At 47.8% G+C, this 13,334-nt stretch overlaps 1 protein-coding gene across 1 annotated transcript; it reads right to left on the reverse strand.

Annotated features, from left to right (window-relative positions):
* Positions 1-909: 909 nt before the first annotated feature.
* On the reverse strand, positions 910-12,681 carry LOC108024205 (proton channel OtopLc). Its single transcript, XM_017094056.3, has 6 exons — positions 10,196-12,681; positions 6,083-6,802; positions 5,876-5,993; positions 5,663-5,759; positions 5,413-5,601; positions 910-5,285 (listed from the first exon to the last, which is right to left on the reverse strand). The coding sequence occupies exons 1-6, from the start codon at positions 11,926-11,928 to the stop codon at positions 3,982-3,984; spliced, it is 4,161 nt and encodes a 1,386-aa protein (XP_016949545.1). The 5' UTR covers positions 11,929-12,681; the 3' UTR covers positions 910-3,981.
* Between the last annotated feature and the right edge of the window lie 653 nt (positions 12,682-13,334).

Here is a 13,334-nt window from a genome sequence, read left to right on the forward strand (position 1 = left end):
GCAGCGCATGCGTTGAGTCCTGCCAAAGGACATTCACCTCTGCTCGGTCCTCAGTTTGCCGCCAAACAGGGTGCATTTATATGTGAACCGCTCGCACTGTATCTTATTCCAGGCGCGCCCACAAAAAAAGCAAAACATGCACACCCACAATGTAGAATAAACAATACCCCCCTTGAGTGCTGGGTTAACTTAATTAGGTCTAAGACCGGTTTTAAATTTAAAAAAATTTGTGGGTTTTGGGAGTTTGGAAACCAGAACTCCTTTTGATGATCCTTAATACTTCCGCAAAACATTCTAACAAGTTTTTTCTTTTCATCGTTATACACATAGAGAAAATGCAACGTTTTTCCATACAGCTCGGTAGGTACTTCAACTTTACCCTTTATGTATAAAAAATCTCCTTATTTTGTGGGTAAACATGTATTTGAGCGCTAACCTAGTTTTCGGCCAGCTTGGTTGGCCAGGGCGTGGTTCCAATCCCGGGTAACCAGTTGGTAGGTGTATATACCCAAGGATACAGCACACGGCATCCACAGATTGCACTGGAAATCAGGGGAAACAGCATCCACAAAGGGCCCGAAAGAGAGAGGGAGCTGGGTAGATGTTGGGGAAGTTCTAAGGCCATCTCGCTCTGAAAGATGCAAAGTCGGGGTGTTGGGGTGTAGCACGAACTCATAGATACATGCCCGCGGTTCGAGATACAATTGCTAGTAATACTGCTACAGCTTCAGCTCTGTATCTGTAGGTGCTACTGCGCCTATTCCCCTGCCTAAGCAGAGCCAACAGCCGCCCACAAACGGTTCCCTCCCGCTTGCTTGAAAACCCCACCCTGAGTTTCGAAAACTGCAGTTTTTATCGCTATGTAGAGCATTGTTTAGTGCTTCATGACCCACATTGAAAACCAACGGCTTTTTCCATAGTAATCGAAATACGTTTCAATTTATTATTCATATTTATTGCATATTTACTGCTCTTTTATGGACAATATAGTTTTCATTCGGGTGTACAGGGGTGGTGTATTTATTTCGGAGAACACAGAACATTCACGACTAGTTTAATGTTGTGTTCTAACTTTATTTTCATAGCCATTATTGTAAACACATATAAATACTTGTAACACTTAATACAAATTGCTTTTCCTAGGCTTAGTCAAGTTGTATTGGTTGAGTATTAAGGGAAATATTTAGAAATTGCTAGAAAGCTGTTCCATACATAGGAATCAGAAGTTATTTCTGAGATACGTAAAGTTCTATTAAAAGTAGTAACAAGACAGTAAAAGACTTGGGCAATATTAAAATTGAAATTCTTACTATTCATTCCAAATATTCCTAGGGAATACTAATGCTAACTTAATTCAGAATACAGGGTTGCAATCTTCCAAAAAAAAATGAAACCTTTTACAATAATGCAAAAGCCAACAACAAGAAACATTTATTTTATTAATTTTCGAAAGAATGAAGTAAAATTGAAAAGAAGTTATTCATTTCAAAAACATATAGATATACTAGGAGCAGCATATATTTTGAAAACCATGTTAAGAAGCATTGAGAAATAGTTATAGAAACGAGTAGGAATAGTCTTACAATAATAGCAAGTACTCGTTAAAGTTAAAACTTAAAGTGAGTCCTACAATTAGTATAATTACATTTCATTTGATTTTCCTTTTTAAATAATAAGAACAAATAGTGGTTGTCGGGTATAACTTGATTATTTCACTTGTTTTTTTGTTTTTCTTTTAGTTTTTATTAATTTTGCATAAAATGTCTTCTTGTTGGTTTCAGTTTTGGTTTCGATACTACGTGGAATAGGAGATTCTATAATAAGTTCGATCTCTCATCATATCTACTTAGTATCAATAAATTCTAATATAATCGACTGTAAATACATTACAGTTTTCAATTTTGATTTTTCGCTGAATATGCGATTTTTCGAAAAATTATTCGAGTCGGCGTACAATAAATACATGTAAGAAAATGGATACAAAGTTACAGTTAATTCTACTTAAAAATTGAGTACGATTATAAAATTGAAATAACTAATTTAATATATATATATATATATATATGTTTTTCTTAAGATTTTTGTTTGTCTTTTTGGTTTTGATTTCGATTTTGGCATTCATAACTTTGAATATACAATGAATTAGTCAGTAGATTTCAAAAACTCGAACTCAACAAGAAAGCGATTACAACGTAGGCAATATAAAGAACTCTTTGGCATTGAAAATATAAATATCGCATCGTATATGTAAGTGGGATCTATATCCTAGATATCTTATACCATTATGGTAGACAAAAAAAACACAGACATATGTATACCTCCTTAAATAGATTTGTGCGTCTTATAGTAAGTTATTTCATTGAAATTTTTAGCAATCTCTTGATTTGTCCTTCTACAATTTTTGAGCTTTCATAATACTAAAATGGGGTTTGTTGGGGATTACTGGATCTGCAGCAAGCACAATCGTATCACATAAAACCTATTTGGGCAAAACAAGGTTCCTAACAAGAGCTCGACATGTATTTTTTTCGGATTCAAGTTAACAAATTGTAAATCATATGCTAATCACGGTTGGGGCTTAAAAGAGGCTTTTGCAGTTTGGGTTGAACATCTACATATGCATGTGAGTATAAATCCTTAGGTGCTAGGCTGTGTAAACCGTCTACTTTGTAGGACAGTGTTGTCTAATAACTTTTACGATTCCTCGATTTCTGGTGGGGTTAATGACTTCTCCTATCCGTATTATTCTGCTTTTTCAAAACTCCTTTCCGTTTTTTCACATTTTTCATTTCTGAAATACATCCAAAACGTTTTGGAACGCCGATAAATTATCCTTTAAAATAACATTGATAGAACTGGGTTGATCGTTAGTTCAGCGGTATACGTCGTAGTGCGGTTGGTTCACAACCTGTTCTGCTGATTCTCAGTCAGAAACTATTTATAAATGTATAAAATGTCTAGTTTTTTGATTGTGACTTTTTCAACATTTATCAAACTGGGATTCTTAAATTTTCAAAATTGTGTTTTTGGGGGGTAAACATGTATTCATCTACGGTTATGTGTTTCGCCTACAATATTCTCAAATCGCTCACCTGCTACCACAGGAAAGTTACCTGCAAATCGTGTCTTTCGATTTATACTAACAAAGATGTTTCACTCAATGTGATATTTGGGCTGTTGTCAAGCTAAATACTTTCTGGTAGTAGGTCCACGTTTAGCTCAAACAATTCAATATATTGCGTATACGCATTAGTGACAATTGCTTCAAAATATTTTGCCTATACGCCCTAATTGCTTGGGATTTTATCAATGAATTATCTTTGCATTGGGTTTTGGGGTAAACCAATTGATTTTCTAAGCTTCTGTCCTACTTGGGGCCCTTTGATTTATCTTTTCTTTCTAATGTTTCCTTTCTACGATATGCTTTGGGCTTTCGACGCTTGCATCCCATTGGGTTTAGGTTTGGCTTTGGTGGTTCTCGAAGATGGGTTCCCAGTTCTCTGGTTTCGGTTTCGTTGGTGGGTTGATTGGTATGGTGGAGCCGAGCGGATGCAAATCCTAGACAAAGCTGAGCTCATGGCCGCTGATCGCGTCGATGAACTCAAAGTGCGCGTAAACTCATTCGCCGTTGATCACGTAAACCGGACAGAAGGCCTTTTCCGTGTTGAGGGACTGCGGCGACAGCGCCCGGGGTGGGGCCCTCAGTCCACAGCTGCCATCGCCGCCCTGTGGTCCCTCTGCTCCTGCTGCTGCTCCTGCTGCTTCTCCTGCTCCCCCTGATCCTGCCGAACCTGCTGATCCTCCGGCAGGTGCTCCTCCCTCCTCCGCCGAATTACTTTCCCCGCTCTCCACCTCCTCGACGGTCTCCAGCTCGCCGCCAGCCAGCGTAGTGGAGCAGTAGCAGTAGGACAGGTTTGTCTTGAGATCCTCGCAGAATTGCTGCTGCTGCGCAATGCTCTGGATGCGCGAGCGGGCGAATTCTCACATGTACGTGGGCTTAAGCTTGTAGGCCCTCTTCCAGATCTCGCACAGGCACACCGTCGAGTGGAACCTGTAGAATATGGCCAGGGGCATCGACACGTGCGTGATGATCGTCCAGGCCCACAAGCCGTAGAAGTTCAGCTGTATGGGATGTGACTCTGCGCGGGACTTCTCAAGCGTACTGATGGCCCACATGGCCAGGTTCACAACTAGCATGAATGTGACGATCTCACGGCCCGGCTTCTTGCGCAAGTGCTCTGGGCTGACAGCCTGCCGGCGACTTGCGTCCAAAATAAACATTGTCTGGCAGGCGGTCTGCACGATAGAGGCCAGGGCATTAATGGGCACCAACATATCGTCGCTTCGCAAAGTAAAGTGCCCGGCTATGACTGTAAATATGTTGTACAGAAAGGAGCCCGTCTGCGCGCCTACCAGGAGTATGTCATCCAGCGAGAAACTTCTGTAGGCATCGTACTGCAGATGTCGGATCTGAATCATCCCGACCAAAGTAGCTATCGTGGCCGTTCCGTAAATAAGCAGTTCACAAATGGTCACCTCCGTAACGGCTAGGGCAACGAACTCGGGCCGTGAGATCAGCACAAAGAAGATGATCAGCGATATGATAGTCAGCACCAGAATGAGAATACCCACGAATAGGCCCTTGTGGGCCCTGGCACAGTCCACGGAGTAGTGGTGCGGAGATCGCTTCATCGGCGAACTTATCATATCCGGGCGCTGAGGCGTAGGGGTCTGTGGCCGTGAGATGCTTCTCCACATCACGTACAATATAGCCGCACAAATCAGCGAATACTCAATGGTGCACGGAAACAAAAACGGCGAGGCATCCTGCACCAGTGTTCCAATGATATTGGTTCGCCGGCACTCGAAGATCTGGTACGGCCCTTTGAGGCCCCTCGCAACCCGCAAATGGGCCGACGAATCGTGCTGAATTATGGCATGCCCCCTGGAGTGCCCCGGTATCCTGTGCGAAATCCTCAGGGTACGATTCTCCGGATTGTAGAACGTCAATATCTCGTGCTTCGTCTCCTGGATGAGGACATTAAGCCAAACGGCCAGATTCGTCCCAATCATGTGCATCAGGCCGAAGCGAGCAATGATCTTATACCGATACACCTTAATCTGTTCGTTGTTCAGAAAGATGAAGTACATTTGGATGAAGATGAAGGCCATCCGGGTAGCCGGCGTCAGGGCCAGCAGAACGTTGTGGCACTTGGTGTCCGGATTAAGTTCAAAATACTGTCCAAACTCCAGACCAGAGTATATCATGCTGCCAATTCCGAAGGCTGTAATTGGAAACGGATGCGATTTTAGTACGAGTATATTGATGTACTAGCAAAAGCCGGGTGGATTACCATTAAGAAACAGGAGTCATGCAATGTAAGTGTTTTAACCACTATAGTTCACACTCACCGACGGCGCCCATGCGCAAATAAAAGCTGCCGTAGTGGGCATCTCGCCTTCCAAGGGGCGAGAGGAGTGATGGCCGCCGCACGGGAATGGCAGGAGGAAGTCGGTGGTGCACGGAGTTACTATCCGTATCGGATTCGTCCATGCTGTCTGTTCCACTCGCCTTCGTCGTCGACTTGTTCGGGGAAGTGGCTGTGGAGATAAGAAGACATCCCTGCCGTTAGACCATTCAAGGACCCTCAACACAACTTACCAATTGGAACTGGCAATTTGGGACGTCCCCACAGCAAAGTGGCGTACATAAAGAGCAGGAATATCATGCTGCCGATGTACAAGTACAAATAGTACACCTAGGAAATTAAAACACAAAACAGGTATGTGGCTTCAGTAAAGATAATTTAATGATCTGCAATCTTCAAAAGGCTGTCAGAACCATTTCCTCCCTAGGTAAAAAAATAGAACTCACCTCGTAGAAAGAGGGTGGGATGTAGGTTGATATAACCTCTGCCATAGGAAATGCTATACCCATCACGACCAACAGTTTTCCGTAGAGTGCGGAGAAGAGAGTGGCCAGTGCATCGCCGCTGTAATATAAATAAATCTAGTATGTTACATACCAACAAAAATAATCGTTCGATAATCGTGGATGGGATGTGGCCCTGGAAATACTTACGCCTTAACTCTCGGCATCGGCGGGTAAACAAAGGATGGCCGGTGAGTACGCTTGATGGCGGGCAGCACCGGATAGTTGGTCAGCTGGTGCGAGTGGTACATCAGCGCGAGCTGTCCATCCGCCTGACTTCCGCTGAGGGCCGGCTGGGAGCTGCTGCCTCCGGGCGAGGAAGGTGGATCCGAGCTGTCAGGTCCGCCCCCTCCAACATCTCGATCGCCGTCGCCATCTCCGCCGCCAATGATTAGACCACTGGGCCCCGGTGTCTCCTGGATGTTGCCCTTGTGGCTGGGCAGACTGGACTCGTCGATGGTCACGTGGTGCTGCGATCCCGAGCGGGCTGAGAATCGACCCGGGGATACAGCCACCGCTGGCTCGGCGGGCGTGGCCATTAGGGAGCCTCCGGCGGTGGCCGAGGGAGGTGCTGCCATAAAGAGCCGGCGACGGTCCATGGGCGAACTGCTACTCCCGCTGTCGGGGGGCGGGGCATAACTGCTGGGCACAGTGGGCGTGGGCACCCGCACGCTGTGGGTGTGGTGGTTTTGGTGGTGAGGATGCTGGAACTGGTGGGGCAAGTGGTAGTGGTGGTGGCTGCTCGTGAAGTGCGACCTTGGCTGGCTAGTGACCACCGCAGGGGGCTTCTGCTCATCCTGGTAGCATACTGTGGCTATTGGCGGTTTCAGAGGCTCCGGCTTCGGTGGCTCCGGCGTATCGGCGGTGCAGCTGCTTGAGTTGGAAGCGGAAGATGAAGAAGAGGAAGATGCGTCAGACATTAGTGGGATCAGCGGGTATATGTTATGCGTGGCTGGATTGGCGGACCGACGTGGGCTCACTGAATCGGTGGACTGTATTCTGGGCCCCGCAACTGAATTTGCAGATACAAATACATACGGCCGGCTTAATTAAATAATAGTCTCCCCTCCAAATCGTATATATGCGAGTATGCATATTTGTATACGTATATAAATCGCGTGTGCAGGGATTTATTGTATCGGATGCCAGACATTTCCGCCGCGGATACATTGAACTTTGTGTAAAGTCGCCAGCCCTCGACTGAACTTTAAGCCCAGCGAGAATATGAGCCACTATTTTTAGACACCGAGATTCCGGCGGAATATCTGTCCTTCCGGAGCACCCACCTCGTCCCGCTTCCACCCACCGGCAAACACAACGTGCAATCCCAAATTGCGCTTAATAACAGATACAAATAGGGACTCAGATACGGATGCCAACGCATATTCAGACTCGGATCAAGATAAACACATGGAGCTGGCAAAAAAAGAACAATACCCACTCAAAACAGAGACTTAATGAAAAGTCCCCAACCATTCGCCACGGGCAATTGAAACTAATCGCTGTCTAGTGGACACAGCACAAATCGGGATACAAATGCGAACTATACAGTGAGTTTCACAATTTTAGGTGCTGAGATCAAATAACTTTGTTTAATAAAGATCTTTTTCTATAATAATTGCTAACCTTGTTTTATTATTTTAAAACAGAGCCCAAGCTACAGGACTATAGAAAAACTATTGTCTTATTTCTTTATTACTTTAAAACAGCGCCCTGTACCATAGAACCAAAGAGCTATTCTAAAAAGTCCTGATAAACCCAATTCGCACTGTACCCCCACAAGTGAGTACGTGGACTCGTGACTGTATTTTTGCTGGCGGCACTCACACAACCCCAGTATGTTTGCTGGCTTAATGGAAATATGAAATATTTTCAGTACGTGATTGGGATGTTTAATTAAGGCGGAGCGGCATGCTCATGACACATGTCGGATGACAGGTGGATTCGAAGGAGGGGGTGGGTGTACTTTTCGAGGGCCCACATCCTGCTTCACACGCTTCCCATGCCAACAGATCCACGAGATCCGAGCACGCATCATTTATTCACATTCAAATCGAGGCTAGACCCCATTGCTTTTCAAATCGCAAACCACTCCAGAGTAATAACGGGCATCATTACGACATCTGGTAGAGGGATCTCGAGAAGCCGCATCATTCACAATTCAGTGTCACAAATGTGTCAGTTTTGGGGGCGCTACTAAATACTCCTATTAGAGCAGTAAACCGACTCAGAACACTCAATACTGCTAGAGATAACTAATATTTAATCTCTTAATGATAACAATACTAACTATAGTAGAAACACCAAGTTTGTTTTTAAATATAGTTAATGTTTGTGTTCACTTTACCATTTAAAAATTATATATAATAATTGAAAAATAATGGCAACGTATATTGAGGGCCCTGGCCCGTGGTTCTGGAGAGGGTTTTGGGCTTATAGATAACCTTGACATCAGGACACAGCCATCGACACAAATGCAAACAGAGACAGTAGTGCATGCCACATAGGGAGGGGCAGCAATTGTGTGGGCTGTGCCCTCAAGCGCTCTTGTAATCCGATTTCTAAAAGCGTGCTGCGTGCGGGGTCCTTTTTTGTACTTGTGTTTTTGGGGTTGTTAACCCGACGCGACGGTAACCTTTTGCCCTGGCTGTTGCATAAATGGATGGCGAAAGGTGGCTATCTTTCCACCGCTTTCCCACCTGGCTTTCGTCTGGTTCTGCTGAGCCTGCAGCTCAAAGTCAGCCAACACTTCCAGGAGCGCTGCTGCACAAGTATCTTGCTCTCATGGTTGCAATTTGCGGGGAGGTAACAAGGAACCAAGGTGTCTTGAGTGGATTATCCTCCTTACAATAGCATATATTATGTTTATTTTTCTGAAATGGGACACGAAAATGAGGAAGAGCTTGTCCTACCCCTTTCACACCTTCACCAGCCTGCCTGTTCGTCAGTAAATCTCCTTTGTGCCAGATAAATGGACACGGGTTTGATCGACAGAGCCGGGACTTAATAGGCAACCATCAATCCGGTTGCCGGTCAGTCAGCTCGGGCAGTTCATTTCCGGCTCGAAAGGCGGAGGACATCAACTATTCATGAGTGCGAATGCATTCACCCTGGGTCCTCGGTCAAAGGACGGCCTGGAATGCCCATTAATGAGGACTCCTTGCATTCGGACAAAAGCGAACACCACACTGGCCACACAAAAGTTGCCAATGAGCACATGGCACAACAAACTTTCAATTGACCCATTTTGCGGTGGTGCTCGGGGGTCTTTCCAGTTGAGCCGCTTGCCTTTGGCGCCATAAAAATGGGCGCGGCAATGGTCGAGGACAACAACCTGCCAGGTCATCCTTTTACCCTTTCACCTTCTCGGTTCTGCCCTTTTTCACGACTTCTTTCCTTTTTTGAGCTGCAACAATTTGTGCATGTCAGCCAATCGAACAGCTACAGGCAACAGCCACGTCTGCCTTGCAAGTCCCCGAGCCTCCCCTCGCCACAATGCACACCAGGCGTATACGCACTTGAAATGCCGCATACGCCGTGTGGTCCTTCCATTGAAGCGGGGCTGATAACTCAAAAAAGTTTTGGGGACCTAGGGCACATCATTCTATGGGTTGAATGCTATGAGGTTTGCCTTCTAAGCTGCATAGAAATATTCCTCAGTGAGTGCCCCCGTTTCTCTCAGTTTACGACTCTGCTTACGGCGTGAAACTTGTCAGGGTGTTGCTCTGGAAACGGTTGTTGATAATGCCGAGGAGAGGCTGCAGGGCATGCAGGCATTACGTGGCAGGAGGGGCTCTGGAGAACCAGGAGGACCAAGTGGAGGAGTGAGGAATCACCGACACGGTGGGAGCTCGAGCACACACGCCCAACAGTTTCTGCCGAGCTATTAGCAACGCCTAATGGAGGCTGACGAGAACGAGTTCGCCGTGCGTTGTAAGAGGAAATTGGGGATAAGGACGCGCGGTGCTCTGAGGACGATTATGCAATAAACGAAGTGCCCGAGGGAGCCCGAAACCAGACAAGATGGTGCAGTTAGGTACGCGATAGCAGAGCACCCTCCCAAGGCACGCTCTGAGCTTAAAAGTTTCTTGAGCCTTGCATTCCAAGTTGTGCCAAATTCAGGCGAGTCTAAAGCAAATCCGGTGTTGAGTTGGAGTTTAATGCCACTGCATTGCCACTAGATAATATAATATATCCACTTCAATCCCCCTCAAATATTTGTATGTTGTCCCAATCACCGCCTTCATTTTTTGTGCCACTTACCTGAGCTGCTCCTTGACGCCAGAGGCCACTCCCACGGCAGCAGCCGCAGACTCGGCCAGTTTGGGTGGACTGCTGACCAGCGGCGGACTGCAGACCCTCGGAGGCGTCGTGATCCTGGGCGGACTGTGCATCTGGCGGGCCTGTTCCGGTGGCGGACTCCTCATCAGTGGGGGCGAGGGCATTACCGGAGCTCCCTCTCCGGCCGGCGGACTTTGCACCCGCTGCGATCCGGACTTGATCGATCCCGCCGGGCTGCGCATGGATGTGTGGCCCTGCGAGCGAACGGAAGTCTGCGATTTGAGGGAGGCCTGCGGGGAGAGGACGCCAGCTGCCTGGGCGGCCACGGACCCCGATCTTAGCTGCGACCGTTGGCTACCACTGCGACTCGGCCCGCGACTGTCAAGCTTCGGCGAGCCCCCTGCTCCGCCGCCCACGGATGTTGAGATAGATCCCGTCAAGATACTGGCGGGCCGCGGAGAACTGATGCTATCGCCGCCCTGATCCTGCAGCGATTCCCTGTCCACGGATATCTCATCCGTCTCCTTGGTCAGCTCCTCCTCCTCCTCCTCCTCTTCCTCTTCCTCCTCCTCCTCCCCCTTCTCGTCGGGCTCTGCCTCCAAGGGCGGTGGCGGAATGAAGCCCCTGTCCTCTTCCAGCTCCGCAAAGTGCTCGGGGGGAGGAGCTATGATGGAGGAAGCGGAGTAGCCGTTGCTGGGTGGTGTGGTGATGGTGGTGGACTCATCTTCGTTGTCGAGGGAGCGACTGTAGTCCTCTCTAGCTCCGCTGACGGGTTCGGGATCCGCTTGCTCTATTTCGGGTGGTAGTTGCTCCGCTTCCAACCTGGGTGGCGGCGAATTCGGCTGGGAATCAGCTTCACCCTCGCTCTCGTCGGAGGGTGTTAGTGGTGGGATCTGGCTTATGTGCTGGGCAGGTGGCGAGACCATGCGGCTGATGTTAAGTTCCGGGCAGGGTGGTGGAGTCACGGGCGGCGAGGGCGAGTTCGATGGCGACTTTGTTAGGGGCGGAGTGACCTGTCCGAGATTGTGACCCTGGACATAGGAGAGGTTAGAGGGGAGCGGAGGTAAGGGGGGCGGTGGCGTGGACTTGTCGTCGTCCTCCTCCTCTTCGTCATTGTCGTCCTTGGGCTTTTCTTTCTGAGCTGCTTCCTGCTGCTCCTCCTCTGGATTGCTTTCTGTGTCCTGCATTTCTTGCGGTGGCGGAATTGCTACCACCTCCTCCGCTCCGTCGGTTTCCTCGCCCTCGTCATCGTCATCTGTGCGTAGGCCCGCATCCTCCAACGGCGACAGTGGGGGAGGTGGTATTAACTCCAGTTCCAGGACTGAAATAATGGGTGAACCAGGTGGCGAAGGGGCCGCCCTGACTCCTTCGTCGTGATTCCCGTCCTCCTGCACCTCCTCCTCGTCCGCCTCTTCGTCCCTTTGCTGCGGTGGGGGCGTTGGCGTGGGCGGAATATCATCCGTTTCTGTCAGCGTTGGCAGTGGTTGACCCAGTAAAGAGGGCGGTGGCGCCACCAGGAGCAAGACCTCCTCGGTCAGAGAGACTGTGGGCAGCGGCGGCGGCGGAGGCGGTTCTTCCCCGGCTTCCGCGTTCGCCGTGTTGTCTACCTCCTCGATATCGGAGTCGATGCCCTGGGCAAAGTCCATGTAGAAGTTATCCCGCGAATCGCTGGAACCGCGTCGCAATTTCAGCGACAGATCCGGTGAGCTGTCCATCTCGCCCGCACACTAGCCGTCCTGCCTGCTCGGGGCTTTCCTTTTTGTGCTCTCTTCCGTCTAGTGCTTTCGCCGTTCAAGAAATTCCTTCACACACCAACACACGCATACGCCAGCAAGGGCGCCCTCTAGCGTTGGCGTTCTTTTTACTGCGTCAGTCTCTTACTTTCGAGGTTTTTTCCTTGGGATTTAGGTTTTTATATTTTTTAGTTTGTTAGCTGCTGATTTAAGGCTTCTGACTTAATTTCACTGCACACGCACATTGTGTGTATCCCTAAATGCATAAGCAAAGGAAGTGTCAAAAACACGCATACGCACAGCATCCCGCTCTGTATCTGCTCCTTCTGCTCTCTCTCTCTCCTTTAGAGGCGTGGGCGTTTTTGGAAGGGGCGTGGAGCGGCAGTGCAGTTTGCTGCGCATTTGGCTTTTTGTGCGTAAGTCTGTGAATGTGCGTAGTAGTGGGTTGGGTTCAGGGAGGGGAAAGGAAGCGGGAGAGGAGTAATTGTAAGAAAAGGGTCTCCATTGCCACTAACCAAACGAGACATTAAGTTCACTCATAACAAACAAACATAACACTTTAAATTAAAAAAATGTTCTGTTTGTTCAACTGTTTGGACAACCTAAGAGCACACCAAAAAAAAACGAAAGGTTTCGGTTCGAGTTCCGGTTGCCGACTCCGTCGCTTACTGTTCCGGCTGCTCGGTGAAAGCACGGACTTGTGCTCGATTTACGTGTACGTACGTAGCCACTAACTGCGACTCCTGCTGCGGCGGCACTTATTTCTAGAATGAGAAGACCGTTCGAACTCGGGACGTAACGGAACCCACATCGAGTTGAGTTGCGCACAGCCTCTCGAAGCGAGCGAGTGGGAGAGCGCGCGAGAGAGCGCCACATAACGGGGCCGGCTAACGGTGGTTGTCGAACGGCATTTGCTACTACAACTACAACGCACTTGACCGGATTCCAATTGCCTTTGTTCCCAGAAGTTTCCAGTTTGGAGAGACCCGCTATCGCGAATCCCGGGATCCGCGTCGTAGAAGGAAGTAGGGTAGGAAGTCGAGTGGTGGTCGAAAGCACTCTAGAAACTACTTACAGTTGGGCATAATTGGAGTTTTAATACGCATCAGAGCCGTAAAAGCGGCCGGCAATATATATTTAAAAGCTGGTAGCTTACTGAGCGATGCTGTTAAAAATTATCTCTTATAAAATGTACCCCGAAAACAAGTCGCAAATACCATAAGATTTAGAGGGGATGTTCAAATTGCGCATTAAATAGCATACTTTTTGACGCATTATGCGTTTGAACGCTATGCAGTTGTATGTATGAATTTTAATTTCCGAAATATGTAACTTTTTGACTACTTTTGTGTGCGTTTGAAACATTCCGAAAACTTTTACATTGATGC

Source organism: Drosophila biarmipes, chromosome X, assembly GCF_025231255.1.
Source record: "Drosophila biarmipes strain raj3 chromosome X, RU_DBia_V1.1, whole genome shotgun sequence".
NCBI classification, from domain to species: Eukaryota; Metazoa; Arthropoda; class Insecta; order Diptera; family Drosophilidae; genus Drosophila; species Drosophila biarmipes.

Excerpts from the sequence above, each read along its gene's own strand:
- LOC108024205 (XM_017094056.3), bottom strand. The coding sequence starts at position 11,928 with ATGGACAGCTCACCGGATCTGTCGCTGAAATTGCGACGCGGTTCCAGC. Across the intron at positions 5,602-5,662 it reads CAAATTGCCAGTTCCAATTG|CCACTTCCCCGAACAAGTCG; the intron begins GTAAGTTGTGTT and ends TTATCTCCACAG. Across the intron at positions 5,286-5,412 it reads TTTGCGCATGGGCGCCGTCG|CCTTCGGAATTGGCAGCATG; the intron begins GTGAGTGTGAAC and ends TTCCAATTACAG.